General features: G+C 43.1%; 1 protein-coding gene across 16 annotated transcripts in view; it reads right to left on the minus strand.

Moving 5' to 3' along the window:
• Window positions 1–456: 456 nt before the first annotated feature.
• COL6A3 (collagen type VI alpha 3 chain) overlaps window positions 457–20,075 on the minus strand; it is a 111,590-nt gene continuing 91,971 nt past the window's right edge. For 7 of the 16 annotated variants that reach the window (XM_077918652.1, XM_077918701.1, XM_077918647.1 and 4 more), the window contains 7 exons: window positions 18,595–18,861; window positions 17,897–17,980; window positions 12,385–12,555; window positions 12,219–12,269; window positions 6,934–7,017; window positions 2,398–2,568; window positions 457–1,285 (listed from right to left, as the gene is read on the minus strand). In XM_077918652.1, coding sequence (XP_077774778.1) covers window positions 1,245–1,285; window positions 2,398–2,568; window positions 6,934–7,017; window positions 12,219–12,269; window positions 12,385–12,555; window positions 17,897–17,980; window positions 18,595–18,861 — 869 coding nt within the window. In that variant the 3' untranslated portion in view covers window positions 457–1,244. The remainder of the gene's footprint in view (window positions 1,286–2,397; window positions 2,569–6,933; window positions 7,018–12,218; window positions 12,270–12,384; window positions 12,556–17,896; window positions 17,981–18,594; window positions 18,862–20,075) is intronic. The other 9 variants (XM_077918660.1, XM_077918677.1, XM_077918671.1 and 6 more) reach the window with 9 other exon arrangements.

Consider the following 20,075-nt stretch of genomic DNA (forward strand, 5'->3'; position numbering starts at 1 on the left):
CCGCTAAGCCGCTTATCAGCTGATCCGCTAAGCCGCTTAACAGCTGATCCGCTAAGCCGCTTAACAGCTGATCGCTAAGCCGCTTATCAGCTGATCCGCTAAGTCGCTTAACAGCTGATCCGCTAAGCCGCTAATCAGCTGATCCGCTAAGCCGCTAATCAGCTGATCCGCTAAGCCCGCTAAGCCGGTAATAGCACTAATCTGCTAATCCGCTAATGAGCTTGCTTCGCAAGACGAAAAAACCGCAAGACGAAGAGAATCGCGGAACGGATTCTTTTCGTCTTGCGAGGCACCACTGTATTGTAATTTGCAGTGGAGGTTCAGGATCAGAGCTTTCCTTCTCCTAGATGGGCTACCTTCCCAGGTGGACGAGCCCCCCATCTGCCCTTCATCTTTGTAGTATGTTGCTTTTATTGAATAATAAGGGAAAACACAAAACACTATAAAACTGAAAAATTCTCAAAACCACAATTAAACTTTATTTAAAAGTTCTTTTGTATAGATTTCCTAAAAACAAAACCATAATAAAAATAAAATTCCCACCCCCTGCCAAAAAATACTTTTTTTCAATAGAACACACAACATTAGACTAGAGGATTGCCAAAAAAAACAAAAAACAAAAAAACATTCTACACCATGTTTTAAAAATTCTTTAACTCAGTCGTTGGTCCCAGCAGTGCATCTGTACTAAGAAATTCGCATTTTTTTTCTTTGATCACATATGCATAAAAAAGAATTAGTATAATCCAGCAAGAGTAAAACAGAATGAAAAGTTGGACTGCTTGTGTTTCAGAACTGGCTACTGACTGCTTGTGTTTCAGAACATAAGGCTTTCAATCTAAAGTTATGCTCAGTTATGGAAACGAAAGAAGCAAGTACATAACAGCTGCAGTGATTTTCTTCCCACATTATTTTCTAGTCTTTACCTTGCCCAAAACAGGCAGGATACTGGGATCCAAAGGAAACTGTAATTTGTTCAAACAACTAAGATCTGTGGTGGGTAAATATTACATAATGTTGAAATTATAGAGTATATCCCAGACATATTTAGCATTCAGTCCATGAACAGTTTAGCACCATATTGATAAAGTTGTGTAGCAAAACACTTTTTTGAAGCTTTGCTTCGAACGTAAAGCAGAAATAACACAGTGCAAGGTAGTCTATACCCTTAGCTTTTATGGGGTATATTGGCAATGGCTGACTCCTGGTTCTCTTAGAGGTATGTGTTGATGTTTCGCCGTGATTTAAGTCCCTATTGTTGTTACAACACCAGGATTGACAGGAGCTGAAAAAGCAAGAATAGCTTATTATGATTTCACATCACAAAAATACAAAGTTTCAATGGGAAAATGAGAGCAGATAACGAAAAATAAACGTCAGCATCCGGGTGGACCACCTACTATTCTCTGGTTGTGGGGACCTTGGAAAGCGATCATTAAAAAATGGAGCAGGCAAGAGTGAAGCCAGCCTAACCCTTGTAGAATGTGAACAAGGAGAGAAATATGCCAAACTCAAATTCTAAAGGAGACTCACCTAATTTGACCCAGGCAGATCGTGACCGGGACCACTTTATTAGTCTACTTCAGAATCTGCAGTCGAGCAGATTCATTTATGAGGTGGGCTGCCTGTTCTTCTAAAAATGTTTCTTTTCTTTTTTAAAAATCAACTTTTCCAAGTAAACACTGGGGGCAGTTATGCTTTCCCCATACAATTCTCTCTGATAGCAATAGAATGTTCTCCAGTCCTGTTGTTCTGATGGCTATTGCACTCCTAGCGTGTTGCTATCGGAGGTCCAGGCTGTGGGAGGCTGCGGGACCTACTCTAAACTGCCCCCAAAGTGCTGCTTCTTTTTTTAAGCTGTGAGTTTCCAGGCAGATTTTAATAGATACTTCATTTTAAAATCTGCCTGGATACAGGACAGGGCGGATTTAGTGCCATCTCCATTTGGTACTGGATCCGTCCATTCCTAGGTTAGCCCAATTAGGCCTGCAAGAAAGCAGAAGCCAGCAAATAATGATTTCATCCTCCTTCCTTATTTGAATGATGCTCTACTGCTTTTTTCCTTTATAGCTTTTCCTAGGGCTATGTCATCAGTTTTTAAAATAAATCATGAAAACAAAGTTATACTCAGTAGGCACATTTACATCTGCACAGTTGTTCTTGTTTTGGTTTGGCATAGCAGGCAAACAATCCTAACTAGAAATAGTTGTGCGACTGTTTTTAATATGTCAATGCAACTTCAATGGGATCTGTCGATGAAAGTCAACATGGCAGCACCAGCCTACGGTGAGAATTTGACCTAGCTCTTCTAGTGTCAACAGTTTCATGGAAGATCCCCATTCGTTGCTTACTCTTTTCAAATAAAGGCAAGCGGCAAAAGTAGAGGTCATCCCTTACCTGAAATGCAGACTTTTTCACAGTCTTTCTGTGTGTCAAATCTGTTTTCATTTCCACCGCAGCCACCATACCAGAATCTAGCACAACTTTTGGTTTTTAGATCAAAATACCACTTGAGGATAAAGTTCCTGCAGGTCCCTTCCTCTTTTTGCAATTGACAGATATCTGTGGCTGGAAATCAGTAGACAAATAAATAATCAATGTATTGGCCAGTCCATGCTTCCTGTGAGTATCTTCTGCTTTGCGTGTTCACAGATACTCAGCAGAACAAGAAGGCGAAGCATCCCCTCTGCTGATGTGCATGCTGAAGGGACAGGGACAAACATGGGACATGGGAAGTTTTATCCATCTCCAATATGTATGGCATGCAAGATGAAGCGACAACAGAAGACCATGTCGGCAACAAAGAGATGACCAAGAAGCCCTATCTGCCACAGGAACAAGGAATGCAGAAGTAATGGGATGCCTGGAACACAACTGATTTAGGAAGAGGGGATCATGACTTCCAATACTGCACCACTGACCTAGCTTTAAATGATGATACAATATATTGAGAACCTCTTGTTAGAAGGGAGCAAGGGAAGAAAGGATCTAAACTATTCCAAAGTCCTGCTTTTCGGGCAGTCTTGCAAAGTAAGTGTGCACACACTGAACTTCCAGGTGAATGAGGTTTATTTATTATTTATCTGATAACATTTTAAGAAGAAGAAGAAGAAGAAGAGTTTGGATTTGATATCCCGCTTTATCACTACCCGAAGGAGTCTCAAAGCGGCTAACTATCTCCTTTCCCTTCCTCCCCCACAACAAACACTCTGTGAGGTGAGTGGGGCTGAGAGACTTCAGAGAAGTGTGACTGGCCCAAGGTCACCCAGCAGCTGCATGTGGAGGAGCGGAGACGCAAACCTGGTTCCCCAGATTACGAATCTACCGCTTTTAGCCACTACACCACACTGGCTCTTAATACCATCTGATTGTTAAATAAGGGGAAAAAAACAACTCAAAGTGGTTTCCATATGTTGGGAATATAAAGTGTTATTCTGCTGGGTGACCAAAAAACTGAGCCGTGTTTGGTCACAATTATTAATTAAAATAAATCACCACATTTATCCCAGCACCACATTAATGCCACCCTTATAACATGTACTGATGCCCCATTTTTACTCCCTCCCATCTTCCAGATGTTATGGGAGGGTTGTAATGTGTGGGGCATCTGCAAGCACGGAGGCATTTGCACTTGATTATACCAGCAGCCACAACAGTGAAAGAGAATTCAGTGTTGCTAGCTCTTGTCTCTTGAACAGAATGAAAAATCTATGCAGACCTGATTCCTTCAGTTAACATTCAGATAATGAGGAGTTAGCACATAAGCACAACAGATTCAGTGTATGATTTTGGAAATGTCCACCACAAACAGAAGCACACAGGATTTTATTGCCCAAGTCCAGAAATCTATGATAGTGAGAGCCCCCATGTATCATTCCAGAGCCCCTGGAGTCTATTTTTTTCTGGACTTTTGGCTCACTGACGTCCTCTTCAGGCTCTTGGGGGGGGGGGTCACCTCATGAGCCACAAGGTCTTTCCAGCTCTCTCCCGCCATTTCAGGTGAGAATTATTTCTTTCTTTTCTGGCATATACAGGGTTGTGCGCAAATGGATTGCACGTAAGTGGGGAGATGACTGCATTACTTTCAGGTCTTGCAATGGAAGCATGGTCTCCATGTCAGTAACTTATCACAGGATAAAGAGAAGGCTAGATGGACCCTTCTCTGTGATGCAATAGGTTTTTGATACGGGGTTGATTTCAAACAAGACCTCTTCCCCATAAAACGCTAGAGGGGACATGTCCTACGTGACATTGCTTTCATCTCAATTATGCACATTTAAATAAGCTCCAAAGCCCAATGTAAACTGGATCCCAGGTGCAAATATCTCCTTTCAACTATACCATCTGACCTGTACCTGCACAGTGAGAGAGCACTCCAGGGACCCAAAGGCCAGCCAGGAGCTGCCTTGCTTTTCTCACATGACATGCATGGTGGTGGAGGGTCTGGTTTAAATGAGACACTGGCCATGGCTCAATGCCAAATGTGTCATGTTTCAGTAGGGTGTATTAATGAATATGATGCATCTCTGATTTACCCTGAACACTGTAAAGGAAGGGGGGGGGGAAATAGTCCCTAAAGAGAGATCCAGCTCAAAGGCCAACACAGCCAGAACTGCCACAGACCAACTCTATGGATCACTTTCCTGCGGTGATTCCAACGGCCCTCAAGTCAACTGCCTGAGGGAAGAGGCTTGTGGCAAGAAGAGATCCGCCTGCTTGGCCTGGACAGGGACAGCTGCCCTGCTCCCAGGTTTGATCCGAGGGGAGGGCTTGCCAGGAGCCCATCTTCTCTGAGGAAGCCAGAATCTGCATAGGTAGACCTGTGGGTTGTAAGTCACTCCAAGTAAAGCCAATGAATTTAATGGATCTAAATTCGTCCAATGCCCATTTATTCCAAAGGAGCTACACTGGATACAGCCCTGTGTAACAGTGTTCAAATAACTGGTGCCTGATGTTGCTTTCCCCTCCTAATCCACCCATTTCCCCTTGTGCATCATGTATTTTGCACTGTCAGCTTAAGGGCATGGACTGCCTTCCTGCAGATGTTGGTAAGCCAGACATAGAGAGAGCCCTTTGGATGAGGAGAAGATCATATGCTATGAATGAATGAATGAATGAATGAATGAATGAATGACATCTTCTGAGAATTCTGCCTTGGGATCTACAAGGAACCAGGAATGGCGTGCATTTGTTTCTCATCTCTCTCTCTCTCTCTCTCTCTCTCTCTCTCTCTCTCTCTCTCTCACACACACACACACACACACACACAGAGCTATCCAGTAAAGTGATGGAAGGATGAAGTGAAATCAGATATTCTAAATGAAGCAATTTTTCCACAGATTGGAAACATACTTTTAGGCAACAGATTGACCATGTGTTTATATACTTTAAAACAGTTGCATCATGTTAATAAATGCTTTCCAGAGCTCGAACTGACATTTAGAAAGTATGCTGCTGATATGAAAATAGACAAAATGTACTTTTAATCCATTGATGCGTGAAATGTGTGCAGTCCAGCAGTGGGTGTGGTGTTTGTGTTGACCAAAGTGACAAGCATCTGCCAACTGTGGGCTTATTCTCCCTGGGATGAAATATTGACCTGAGTACCAAGTCCATGGGTGAAAACATACTGTAGCTTGTGTGGAATTTTGGCATGTGTCGCTTTTAAAATGCAGGAAGCAACTGCTAGAAAAAGAGCAGGCCATTGCTACTGAATCTAATCTGGTCCAACTATGCTCATCAAATTCAGAGAAGTCCAGTATAAAAGAAGTCAAATTCACCTGCCATCCCATCATGTTCATATTGCATCCTTCCCCTCCCCATTTCATGAGCTTCTTGAGATGCTTTTGACGCTTGATCAAGTATTAGTTTTCTCGAGGAACTTAGGAAGCTGTCAGAGCATCTATTATCCGATGGTGGTCCTTGTTACATAACCTGGAACAGCCACTGAGTTGCAATCCATATTTAAAATTCTGGATTGCTCAGTGATGAAAAAACTAGATTCATTCTCTTTACTTTGTTCTTTACAGTGAACGAATAATTGACTTAGCCAAGTATTAAATCCAGAAGAACCTACTGCTCTTAATGAAGCAAAATTTCACTGGCACTATGGGAGTTTTACTTGGGAATCCTTGGGATTCCATTGGGAACCACTTCCATGGGAGATGCTTGAACACTTCTCTCCACAGACAAACTAAAGAATCTGCATCTATTGATCCCATACCTTCCTGTTTCGGGGCAAAATTTTGCCTTGTGTTGTTTTCTATTTTCTCATGTAAGTCATGGTTTCTGAACTCTGGTCCGTTTTGAGGGATCTTTGACCACACAAAGGTGCCTCAGACCCATGGACCCTCCTATCTTGACTTGCCGGGTCTCTCCAGACTTCCTCACAGAGCTCTTTCCCCTGCCTGAGTGCTGGGTGGACAGGGACTGAATCTGCATACAAAGCAGGAGCTCTGACCCGGAGGCAATTTTTCCCTTTGTCTTTTTGCTTTATTTCTTCCCCCTGTTTCTTTTCAGTACATATAAAAAAAGGTAAAGGACCCCTGACAGTTAAGTCCAGTCGCAGACGACTCTGGGGTTGCGGCGCTCATCTCGCTTTACGAGCCGATGGAGCCAGCGTTTGTCCACAGACAGTTTTTCTGGGTCATGTAGCCAGCATGACTCAGCTGCTTCTGGTGAAACCAGAGCAGCACACGGAAACACCGTTTACCTTCCCCCCGGAGTGGTACCTATTTATCTACTTGAACTTTGTGCTTCCACACTGCTAGGTTGGCAGGAGCAGGGACCGAGCAACGAGAGCTCACCCCGTTGCGGGGATTCAAACCACCAGCCTTCTGATCCGCAAGCCCAAGAGGCTCAGTGGTTTAGACCCACGGTTCAGTACATATACTTTCCTCAATCCAGTTAACTTCTGGTTTCTTTTTCTCATACCTGCTCTTGCTACCTTTTTTGCTCTGCTTTCCAATTTCCTTCTGGGTAATTTCCTCCGTAACTTCTTCTTGTGCACTTTCTGTCCTGTAAATGTCGAGACCAGTTATTTTACTATGGCTTGGGGAGCCTAGGAGTGAGGCTGAAAATGGAGTGCAATTCAGCTGAGCACTGAGTGCAGTCGGTGTGCAGGGAACAAGCTCTGCTTGCACAACAGGACTCCCCCCCCTGCCTCCTGCCCCACTAAATTCAACCCACTGCTTAATTGTTTTGTTTCATTGAAAAGGAATTGTGTTGAGTCTGGGCGTCATTTTTCCTCAGTGCAATTGAAATAACTCATGCAGCCTATACAAATACAAATCTTTACTGAAAGGGCATTATGTATCTCAAGCAACGAGCTGGGAAAAGTTTAATTCTTCATTTTAAGTATATGATTTTTCTGTTGCTGGTTAAATCAGCATTCTTCATCCTATTCAACTGTCCGGACTCAAAATGGGATACAACAATTTATATTTTATGCCTATCAGGTTTGAAGTAACAGGGAGGGATGGGGACGTTCTATTGTTTCGCCAGTTCCACTCAATAGCATTGCACATCTCCATTCACCATACCCATTGCACCCATTGCCCATTGCTGGCCTGAATCTTGGGGGGAAGAATTGTGCTATTTAATTTCCCATGCTCTGAATTGGTATCCTTGAATTTATATTTGTCAGGAAAAGGACTCAATGGAGTCTTTACAAAATGTTTTGGTGTGTTCAGCCCTTTGGATAGAAAACCTTGGTTTACGCTTCTCAGTGTGTTTCACAGAGTTTAACAAATGAAGTGAACTCTTTTTACATTCTCCACATCTATCTATCTATCTATCTATCTATCTATCTATCTATCTATCTATCTAATCTACCTACGTAAGAATGGTTCCAAGAGTGGCCACATAACTTGCAGTGTGGCGTTGTGTACATTTCAGTTATTTTGAAATTAATGTTCTCACTATTAATCAATGCTCTTATTGCCACACTTAAAATTTTTTTATGGCACCAAGTAATGACTTGTTGCATTTCCAACACTTAGGCTGCAATCTCATGAGAGAGGGTCCAATAAGCCCACAGACTATGCAGGAGCTGGTCTAAAATTCTTGCCCTGATTCCATCCCCATCCCCAACTGTCAGTTTCGAATGGAAGGGATTTATTTTTTTTAAGTCATAACATGGACAAAGGAGCACCTGAGTGTTCCTGTACTGTCACATTTGCCCTACCCCCTTTGGACTGCAGCCTTAGCGAATTACAGTGGTACCTTGGTTCTCAAACCCCTTGGTTCTCAAACAACTTGGAACCCAAACACTGCAAACCCGGAAGTGTTCTGGTTTGCAAACCTTTTTCAGAAGCCGAACGTGCTCAGTTCTGAGTGTTACACTTGAGTGCCACACTTCCATTTTGAGTGCTACGCTGAGGTCAGTTTTGAGGTCAGTCACTGATTGATTGTGACTGCAGTACATTACTTATCACTTTCATTTTACTGATCAATGATCTCGTTAGATAATAAAATTCATGTTAAAATGTTGTTTTAGGGGTTGTTTTTAAAAGTCTGGAACAGATTAATCCAGTTTGCATTACTTTCTATGGGAAAGCACACCTTGGTTCTGGAACGCTTTGGTTTTGGACTGGACTTCTGGAACAGATTAAGCTTGAGAACCAAGGTACACTGTAATTTGTTGGTGATACATTAGACTCCTCTGCTGTTTTAGCTGCATTTAAAATAGTTTTTATGGTTTAATATTTTGTTTTCTATGATTTTATGTATTTTTTTACTCCACCCTGGGATCCACTGACATGAAAGGTGGGCTATTAATAGTATTAATAAATAAGAAACCAAAATTAAAGTTGGCTCAGAACCAGTGTTCTTTATCCAAAGCATTCAAAAGGGCTTGAAGTCAAGAGCCAAAAAGTAAAATTAGCAGATCATCCTCATCTTGTAAGATGATCCAAACCGTTGAAATCTAGATTTCCGTAACATAGGTGCTGCTGCTCTTATTTCAGAAGGAACTCTTAACTAATGCTGGGGACACCTATGGCGTAAAAACCAAAGGAATACCTATTGAGATTCTTCAATAAACTCAGAAACCAAGCTATGTGTTTTTAGAGGCTATGGCAAGGGAAGATGGACTCAAGAGGCTTCAGCAACAGACCCTGCTCCTTCCCGTGCTGTCTCTGTCTTGGTGCCTTTGGAAGACCTTTCTTCTGCCCCTTGTTACTGCTGCTAGGCTTGCTTAATAGTCAACTCCTCAGCTCTTTCTTTCACTTGCAATCCATCACAAAATTTATTTCAGAAAATTCCAGGATTTCTATTATGAGATGCGAGGAAGGGCTTATTCACACTTAGATTTCTTTCACTTTTTCCAAGCATGGGCCACAATTTAAAGCTCCATGTCCCAGAGCCCTTTCCCCTCCTCTGGAGCTTTAGTTGTGAAAACCTGTTCTTTAAAGCTCAACTGGAGCAAACATCAATGAAAACCTGAACTGACATTTGTTCTAATTCAGCTTTAAAGAGCAGCTTTTGTGGAGGGTGGAGGGAGTGGCACACACTCAGAAACCAAGCATTAAAGTATCAACCTCTGCCTGGAAAGAGCAGGGCAACAGCTAAGTGTGGCCAAGCCCTAACTGAGGGCCCCTCTGCCTTCCCAACAAAAGTGGAAGGGGTGCAATGGATGTCCCTGGCCTGAGTTCGGAATCTGAAGCTGATGGTCGAGGGGGGCACAGCTGGAGCTTATGGCTCAGCTTCAGCACTCCTTGGGATGGGAGAGAGAAAGCCTCACCCTCTGGCTGGCATTGAGTCATGTCAGTAGCACATGCAGGGCCAGGCAGAGAGTGATGGGGGAAGACTCCTTTTAACCAGTCCTCTTCTTCAGGAATAAAAAAGGGGGTAACCTGATGGTGCAGCTCAATTCAGTGCTGTCTCACCACCACTGCAGCCTGCCCAAGAGGATATGCCATCCCAAGATATTACTACACTTTTCAAATATTTAAACAAGAAGGAAGCATTAAGCACTATATCTGCTGAGAATTGGCCAAGGAGCCATGGGTAAAAATGACAAGATAGATGTTGGTTAACTGATGAATGTAAAAGAAGCACAGGAATGAAACAGAGTCAGGCTATAAATCTTTACACACTTAGCTGGGAGAAATCTTACTCTTCCGTCTGCATGCATAGGATTGGCTGGACAGAGGGCTGTAAAAGCCTCTTCGTTGGAGATTTCTGAGAAATCAGAGAGAGGCATCTCTTATGGGATATTCTAGGGATGTGCATGTTGCCTTTGTGCGTGGAACAATAGTCTACACCCAGCAAAAGATGATGTGGTGCTTTGGGGTTTTCTTTGAGTCTGGTGTTCCCAATCTGAAGCCTGCCTGACACCTATTCATGCCATACCCTCCAGGGTTTCTCATGGTGGTCTCAGCAGTGCTTTGTCAGGAAGGGGTCTCCTATCTCAAAGGAGACCACTGGAGCAGAAGGCCATGATGAAAAGGACGAGGACACGTTGTTTGTACAAAAGTAGAAACACACAAGTGACTATGTTAGTAATACTGAGGACAATACAGCATGAGTGGTGACGTTTACATGCTCACCAGAGAAAGGGACATATTCTTATTTTAAATTCTGGTTCTTGTGTCTCCTTCCAGGTCAGCACCACCTCCTGGTGGGGAGCTGGTGTCAATTTCTGACTCTACCAAGGGGAGGGGCTCCCTGACTCCCCAAACCTGAACTGGAAAAGAAGATGTCCCTTGACTCCTATGACATGACTCAACATGGAAATAAAAATATTTATCTAAGGGCAAAGCACAAAAATGCATGTGGATAAACACAAAAGAGGCGGACAAGGACAAGAGTGAGACTCAAACCAAAATGCTCTCAAGGTGAGAGGTCAAGTAGCCTTCCCTCTGGACACACTTGGAAAATGAAAATTTACAGTAAGAAAATTTGTCTCTCTCATACCCAGTGGCATCTCCTTGGGTGGATCTGACCGAAACACCCATGCATTGCAAAATTAGGGCAAGCGGCAGAACGGCTTAGGCAAGTATTAAGATCTTCAAGAGAGAAACTCCTCCGCCTTTCAGGGGCTGCAGACAGGATTACAAACTCCTCCTTAGGGAGGCCAGTCCAGCTCCATTTCTGATGATCCTTTTGCCAACAGGCCAAGGCTTCACCCAGAAGGGTCCCAGCTGAATGGTTTGTTGGCTCTCTGCTCTGTTGCACTGTTATATTTTGCCCATTTTTAGTTTTCAGGGAGCTGCTAGTTTTTATTTCTGATCTTTTCCTTTCCTTTAAAAAAATAATAATACTCTGTTTCATTGTGTTTTGTGGTCTTAATGCTGTTAGTTGCAAAGGGCATCAGGTATGGGAAGGTGAGCACAAATCACAATACTAGAGCATGTTTTTGAAAAGCATGGCTGAAAAGGCCACTCAGTTTGGCGTCCTCTTTGTTGCCTCTCCCCCTCCCTTGGAGGATGCAGACTGGCAAGTACCTGAGCAAGATGACTTGGAAGCACCTTCCCAGTTCTTGAAGCCCCTTGGTTGTGGGCCAACTCTCCCAACCTGGTGCCCTCCAGATGTTGTTGGAATCCCTGCAGACCCAACTGGCACAGCCAATAGTCAAGGTGATGGTTGCCCAACAACATCTGGATGGCAACAGGCTGCATAAGGCTGGTCTAGGCCCTGAGATCCAAAGAGGCTGGATGTGACAGAGTCTTCTTCTGCTCCCTTTTTAGTTTTTATCCTTCATCTCTCTGAAAACTGCTTACAGCTCCCCTTCCAAAAACAGATCCTGAAGCTGAAGGAGGAGAAGTTGACCAACCATGACAACTAGGTCCACAATCCAGGTGCAAAACCAAAGGTTCTGATATGGTAGATGTACTAGATAAAATCTCACCACATCCACAGGATGGGTGGCTAGCAGAGATAGGGGAAGGGGCTTCCCCCATTCCATCCTGTTAGAGAAGCCCCTCTCCTGGTGGAGTCAAAGCTGGCGCTGCCCACCAGACGATGAGGCGGCTCCGTCCCAGTTAATGAGACTGCCCTCTGGATGCAGGAGACAGAAGAAAGTGCAATATATTTACACCAGCATTGCTTTTCTAGGTCTGATGGGAGGCATGCAGACGGAGATGGAGAAGTATGGGACAGCAATGCAGGAAAGCAGGAAGGAGGCGCATGGGTTACATTGGGCAAAGCATCCAAAAGATGCATCCAGTATAATGACACATAACTAAACGCATAATCCTCTCCATTCCTGATTTTACCTGATAAGGGACTTTTCCCAAGGACAGGCAGCTGCATGACTCTTTCATCTGCTGTAGAGAAAAAGTGTGTGGAATTTGTTTTTAAACTTTTGTCCCCTTCCGCTCTGAAACGTTGCTTGACAATGTTTAAAAGTGCAAAATGGGTTAACCCTCTGTGGGTACTTACATGGCTTCAAGCATCTGCTAATGCAGTCAGCTTCTGTCTCAAATCTATTGGCGTTACCGCCACACCCACCATACCAAACCTGGGTGCAGATCTTGTTTTTGAAGTCAAAGAACCACTTAACCTGATACTCCTTGCACTGCGTGCCCATGTCAAGGTCCAGCAAGCAAGGATCTGTCAAATTTGAATTTCAAAATGTGCAAATGTTAAATGATTCTGAAAAGGTTAAAAGCTGCAAAAAAGCACAGGAAGCAAGAAAGGGGGGGAGAGGAGCCATTTTCAACAGCACAAATGAAAGGGAGCTTGATCTGAACTACTAATGTCTTCCTTCACAGAAACAACCTGGGAAATAATAATGTTGTGCCCATTCCTAGTAAAATCACAAACATGCCAAGCAGCCAGTGCATGCAGCTCAATGTTTTATTCTGCTTTAATTTTACTTTCTGGCATGGATTTGCTGTAAAAGCTGATAGGCTCGTACATGCCTCCGCAAGTCTTTAGCCACATCCAGTGCAGTGTAGTAGTCAGAGGCATCAAAAAAGCATAGTGGAGAAATGCAAGAATGGTGCAATGGTCAAATGTTACAACCCAAGTGACGTTCATGGGTGGTTCCCCAAATCACAAAGACAACGCTGTTCCAAGTTGGCCAATGAGCACCTGTATCCCAGGTGCAGACCATGGCTACAATAAATATGGTTTTTCCCATCGGCTAAGGGGTACACACAACTGAGAAACTTGGCTTCCCATTCAGCCTCTAGCCTGCTTCCCACCCAGCTGATATATACGTCCTCAGTCCAGACGCAGTGAGGTGAGTTGGCTATCTGGAGGCAAAATCCTCACCTTGAGGGAGCTGGCATGCTTGAAGCTTGGAAGTCTAAGACAAGGAAGTGGAGCCAGCAGACACACCGGCTTTGCCTGTCAGCTAGTGGACACAGCACCACAGCACAACTGACCAGTTGAGGATAGATTTACACATTAGGAAGGAACTTATTTCCTGCTATAACCGTGCTTTCTTTTGAGACAGACTCAAACCCTGAAGGATATTCCAACCTCCATGACTACCTTCTCCCCAAAAGGCTTCTTAGCTTGGGGCATCTAATGCTGCCAGGCTCTCCTTGGCACATGACAACATGGGAAGCGAAGAGCAGGGAGTAGAAGGAGGCTTTGAGCCAGGCAAGGGCACTTAAGAGCATGGGGAGAAAGGGTAAAGTTGGGCACTTCAGTAGGGACCAATATATTATAGGCCACCCATTTGGGCTTGAGGTTTTTCATTCCATGAACCTCATTGCCTTTACCGTGAGCCATGGCTTCCCTTCCCTCTCCTTATGCTCTCCTGTGTTAAACTTGAGACTGCAAGCTCCTTGGAGTGGAAATCTGCTATTTTGTTTGTTGCCAACCACTATACCACTCAGAGTGGCTGGGGCAACCCAGTCAGATGGGTGGGGCAATTATTAATTATTAATTATTAATTATTATTATTATTATTATTATTATTATTATTATTATTATTATTAAAATTGTGGCTTGCTCGCATTATTACTGCTGTTTATGCTCATTCGTGGGCCATCTCTTTTTAACTCTGCACACCCATGTTGCTCTCATCTGTAAGCTCAGACAGTATTCTGCTGTATCTATACTGGTGACCAGTATAGAAGCTTCCTCTTAATACCACAGTAAAATACCACTATTTTAATATGTAAAAAACAATTGCACTACCCCTGTAATGGGCACCAGGACTCAACATATAGACCGTCCACCTTAGATACCTTGCAGTAGGTATCCAAGCTCATGAGCATTTTTGTACGTGACAATAATGACAGCACTCTTGCACTATTGGTAACTGTAGGTGGAAGCAAGGCAGGAAGAAGCACTCTGCTATTCCATCAAATTTACACCCCGGCTAAGGAGAAAAAGAGAGCTTCACGTGTGAAAGCAGCCTCTGGAGACAGAAGTGTGTTGATTTGATAATTCCTGATATTCTTCTGCATTATCCTTCCTATGCTTGCAGCTTTTATTATACACTTTGTGAGGTGTTACTGTGGCTCATAGACCTGTGTTAGGTGCCCTGTGGCTCTCTTACAAAAACAAAAAAGTTAATAAAAAGTTAAAACATCTAGACAAGGACAAGTGCCTTCCAAGAATCTGCTCAGTGTGTCATACAAGATGGAAATTGGTGACAAAAAAGGACCAAGTGCAGTTATACACATAATCTGAAGGTGAACATGACATAGAATGATGCAAGTGAAGGGAGATGAAAAAACACAGAAGAGATGAATGGAGGACCACACCCTGGAGCGCACGACTTCAACAACAGAACAAGCAACATACAACCTCAGCATCACCACAGAACATCCGGGAAACAGGCTTTCAGCAAGGTAACTTATTTGGGCCCAGCTCTCTCAAAAACAATTAAGAATTCCAGAGGTGCCTTTTTTGTTTTGTTCAGGTATATGGAACAGCATATTCCACACAGGCCAGCTTGTTTGAAGACAGTTCTATGCAGCACTCAATGTGCATGAGAAGAAAAGCTACTGAATTTCTTTTTACAGGTATTCTTCATAGCAGCTTGTAGTCTTCAAAAAATTTAACACCAAGTACTCAGTTCTGAATCCAAGAAAACTGACCAAGGAAATTAGGAACTTGTATAAGACAGCTGAGGCAAGAACTGCTTAATGTGCAACAGACAAAATAATGTAAATTGGACTGCCTAATCCACAGTTTCCCAAACTTAGGTCTCTAGCTGTTTTTGGACTACAACTCCCATCATCCCTAGCTAGCAAGACCAATAGTCAGCGATGATGGGAATTGTAATCCAAAAGCAGCTGGAGACTCACGTTTGGGAAACCCTGGCCCAAGCTATGAACTATATGGCATTGAATTTGGAACAATTATGTGGCACAAGTGATGTCTATTGTCACAAGCGGCCAATGCATAATGAGCAGAGAGCTGGTGTCGACATGATAATCTCTACCATCACATTTAGAAAAACAAGCAGATTTGCCATCAATTATTTCTATCTTGCTCTTTGAGAAATAAATATGAGTAGGCAAATGAGATTAGCATATATGCCTAACATATAACGGGCAGCAAAAGTTCTAACAGATGTTTCAATCCAATAATTATGTGAGAATTGCATTATATTATAATTATTAAAACAGAAATATCAACAGACTATTGGCATTCACACACACAACAATTACACATTTATAAAAAATGTTATTCATCCACATAATTGTTAATCACGGAGTACAAGCTATGTTAATTGTTCATTAATGGTTTATAAATGATAACAAACCATTAATGCGTTGAGACAAGGCAAACAGACAAGCACAAGGACTTACAATGTGACACAAACTTTCATAACTGAATACTTTCCAGTGAGCCACAGGAAAATAAATATTTTCAATATCTCTTGGTGATTTTTTATTGTTGGCTCCATGATGGCCATGACATGGGAAGCTTAGCCACTGCCTGCTCAAGGAAGAGAAGCCATGGCAATCTGGTGTTTCTTTTGGATTTTTCCCAACCCCATGAGGCTTGCTTATTACTCAGTTAATTAGATGGTCAGAGTTTTGAGGGAAACGTCTTTCAAGGCATGTAGATAATGTGGGATATTCAGCCTCAGACAACCAACGTGCTAAGCTCCAAACAATGCATGAAGAGGTTAAGAACATAGAGTAATCTGTCCTGCCCCTCTGTTCTCCCATTCCATCATGCCAACCCTCCCAAGGAAGGAGGTCTAAGCTGGATGCTCCAGGCTTAGACTGTGTGGCTTAAGCAAGCCAGATTTGTGTTGCTATACAAATAATTTAGAAATTTTGGAACCTAAGTTAGACTGCTGGTTTTTTCTTGCTGCTGTATGCAAAAGCGCATGAATCTGACCTTTTTAACTTCCCAAACATTTGGTCCCTTTCTATGCTAAGGGGAAGTGGGCAACTTTGGATGTAACTTAGAACAGGGTATGTTAGAGATCTAACAGTCTATATTTCCACTCTTGGCTTTGCTGTGTGTTTTGCTGTTTTAAATGTCAGCTGGGGCTGTCTCACCAAAGAGTACTTGCCCCAAACCTAGATCTAGGCATCTAGAGAATTTTTTTTTTTAAAAAAATTACCTAGTATTTTCCCTTTTATCCAAATTAGCCAGCAGATAAAGGTAAAGGGACCCCTGACCATTAGGTCCAGTCGTGACTGACTCTGGGGTTGCAGTGCTCATCTCGCTCTATAGGCCGAGGGAGCCGGCGTTTGTCCGCAGACAGCTTCCGGATCATGTGGCCAGCATGACTAAGCTGCTTCTGGTGAACCAGAGCAGCGCATGGAAATGCCGTTTACCTTCCTGCCGGAGCGGTACCTATTTATCTACTTGCACTTTGACATGCTTTCAAACTGCTAGGTTGGCAGGAGCAGGGACCGAGCAACGGGAGCTCACCCCGTCACAGGGATTCGAACCGCCGACCTTCTGATCAGCAAGTCCTAGGCTCTGTGGTTTAACCCACAGCGCCACCCGCGTCCCTATCAGCCAGCAGATAGCTGATAACATAATAAATACACCTTTGTTCAATACCTGTGAAAGAATAAAACCCATGATTTTTGTGGCCTGGGATCTGGGGATCCATTCTCTGATACAGAGTGTGCTGCCCTTCTAAGGATGCAAGCCTAAACATGTCTACTCAGAAGTAAGTGCCACTGAATTCAGTGGGCCGTACTTCTAAGCTGACAAGACTGGGATTGCACTATTAAGCATTAAGTCGTGCAATGCTGAAGGAGGGTCTAATGGGACACAGGTCTCCTCAGAAGAATTTCAGCACAGTGCTGGGATGAAATGAACTGTGCACATTGAAACTGCTGGCATTTCTTCCTGGGTGATTTTTCTAGGGATGCAGACAGTGCGTTTCAGTCACTAGAATGACACAAACTATGGATATTCAAATTGCAGGTGTTTTCCTCTCAAGCGACTACTCCATCAGCAGGCTCCCCTTTTCTTTGTGTTTTCAGTGCAATGTTCAAAGCGGCAGAGCCACATTCAATCGAAGGCCATGCATCTCGCAACTAAAGAAATTCACATGTCATTGCTTTCCATATTACACTGAATCAGTCGAGCACCCTGCTGGCTTTTCTTTGAACATCTGAAACACCTGCTGAATTGTACTGCTTTTCTGCAAAGCCCACTTCCCCCCTCCTCTTAACAAAATCAATACGTTCTACATTCTTGGCTTGGTTGGTGGAGCATCACTGAGCATCAATTATAATGACACTACTTGTTGGCTCTCCCTAGAATGCCGGGTGCTCCATATGTTAATGGACTCCCTTTAATTTAAATATTTGCCTCTTATTTGGGAACATCAAGGTGCTATGAAACATTATCTGCATCTTTTATGTGCACCCTCTGTACAGAAATTATTTGTCCTTATTTCAGAAAATATGCCACCTAAGTGTCCCTTACTTTAAAAGAAAAATCTGTCAGGGAGCCCTGCTGAAAACGGGACACCACTTTGATACCTCAGGGGCCCTGGACTCACCTGTTTCCGGACCTTCCAAAGGGGCAGTGTTCACCATCAGATTGGCTACAGCTGCTGCAGGTAGCTTGGGCAATGGCATACTCTCTGCAAAGGGAAAGCAAAGAAATTGTGGAGCGTGAGGGGTCCCTCATAGTAACCTCCTAAGCAACACCTCGTGTACATTTCCATTTATATCAAAGTCACCCACAGAAATCTCTAGCTGGGAACTAGAGGTGTCATTTTTTAACAGAGGAAGAAGAGATCTCTTTTTACAAACCACTGAATTAAGCTTGGTAAATAACAGTTGGGACATCATTCAACATGAAGCACAAGATTTTGAAATGAGTATTGGTTTCCACTGGGGACATTAGTAACAGATGTTTGATTAACTGACTATATAGATGAATTTCTTCAGCTGCTAACCCCTCCCCCCCCCCCAGTTAATATTTTTCAATCTAGTTCTCTTCAGGAGACAATTCTTACCCTGAAGTGCTATAAATAATCAGATCCAGTTCACTTGCTTTTGGAAAACTCAAGCCTTTACAAAGAAAAAAATCACAGCCATTCACCAACATTTTCAGCTTCTAGAATGCCAATTTTTGTGCACTGTCTGAGCATGAGTCAACATTATTAATGCAATGTTAATTTCCTGCCTGTTCTTAATATTTCTAACATCTGAAAGCGAGTGAATTCAATCCCAAGAAACAAGGCAAACTTACTTGTGCTAAATGTTCCTCTGTAGGTTGCTTTGGCCTGTGCATTGTGGTAGCCAGTCACAAAGACATTGTACTTCTGCCCACTCCGGAGGCCTCCAATGACCCGTTCAGTGCCAGTTAAATTGAGCTTCAGGACTAGAGAGTGGTCATGTGCGGAGGTGATTGTGATGTCGTAGACAAAGACATGTTGAGGTTCAGGGTTCACCCAGTGCAGTTTAGCGCTGTTTTCTGTGATATCAGTTATTTGGACTTCACCTGCGCGCTTAACCACTGTCAAAAACAGAACCTGGCATAAGGCTTCAAAGAAGAAAGCATCTAGACTGCATTTTTAAAAGAATAGAGAAAGAGATCATCCATAAAAACCCAAGAGACCTCAAATAAGTGCACCCCAAATATAGCATTCCCTTTGTATGGCGGATTTAATAATAATAATAATAATAATAATAATAATAATAATAATAATAATAATAATAATAAATTTTTATTTATATCCTGCGCTCCCCATCTGAAGGCTAACAACAATAATTTAATTTCAAAACAACTCCAATTGCCACTTATGAGCTGGCACTTAACCTGGATGGTCAATTATGCCCTCTATTTCCAATGTTCAAAGACAACTACCAGTACTCGTGTAGTGAAAATGGCACCATCAAGGGAGGTTTCAGCAGACTTGGGCAAGGTTTGCAGAAGCCAAAAAATCTAGTTAGAAACCCCTAAGAGGGGCAGCCCTTTAAAAACAGGTCAGTGAAAATTGATCTAGTGTCCAGATCAAGGGAAGCAATAGTCCCACTCTCTTCTGTCTTGGTCAGACCACACCTGGAATGCTGTGTCTAGTTCTGGGCACCACAATTTAAGAAGGATGTTGACAAGCTGGAATGTGTGCAGAGGAGGGCAACCAAGAGGATCAAGGGTCTGGAAACCAGGTTTTATGAGGAGCACTTGAAGGAGCTGGGAGTGTTTAGCCTGGAAAAGAGGAGACTGGGAGGAGATAGGATAGCCATCTTCAAATATCTCAAGGGCTGTCACATGGAGGAGGGAGCATGCTTGTTTTCTCCTGCTCTGGAGGGTAAAACTCGAACCCATGGCTTCAAGTTACAAGAAGGGAGATTCCGACTAAACATCAGGTATAACTTTCTGACAGTATGAGCTGTTCGGCAGTGGAACAGACTCTCATGAGAGGGTGGGACTCAAAACAATGGCTTCAAGTTGCAAGAAAGGCAATTCCGACTAAACATTTGGAAAAACTTTGACAGTAAGAGCTGTTCAGCAGTGGAACACAGAGCTTTCCAAACTGTGTGTCACGACATGTTAGTGTGTCAGCTACAGTGTGCAGGTGTGTCACATGATCTCTCCCCACGCTCCTCCCAGGGCTGGAAAGGGATTAATTTAACCTCCGGTTTGCTAGTCAAATTGAATTAATGTGTCGTGAAATGATGCATGCCTAAAAAGTGTGTCACCAACATGAAAAGTGTGAAAAGCTGTGC

This window comes from Podarcis muralis, chromosome 1 (genome assembly GCF_964188315.1).
Source record: "Podarcis muralis chromosome 1, rPodMur119.hap1.1, whole genome shotgun sequence".
NCBI classification, from domain to species: domain Eukaryota; kingdom Metazoa; phylum Chordata; class Lepidosauria; order Squamata; family Lacertidae; genus Podarcis; species Podarcis muralis.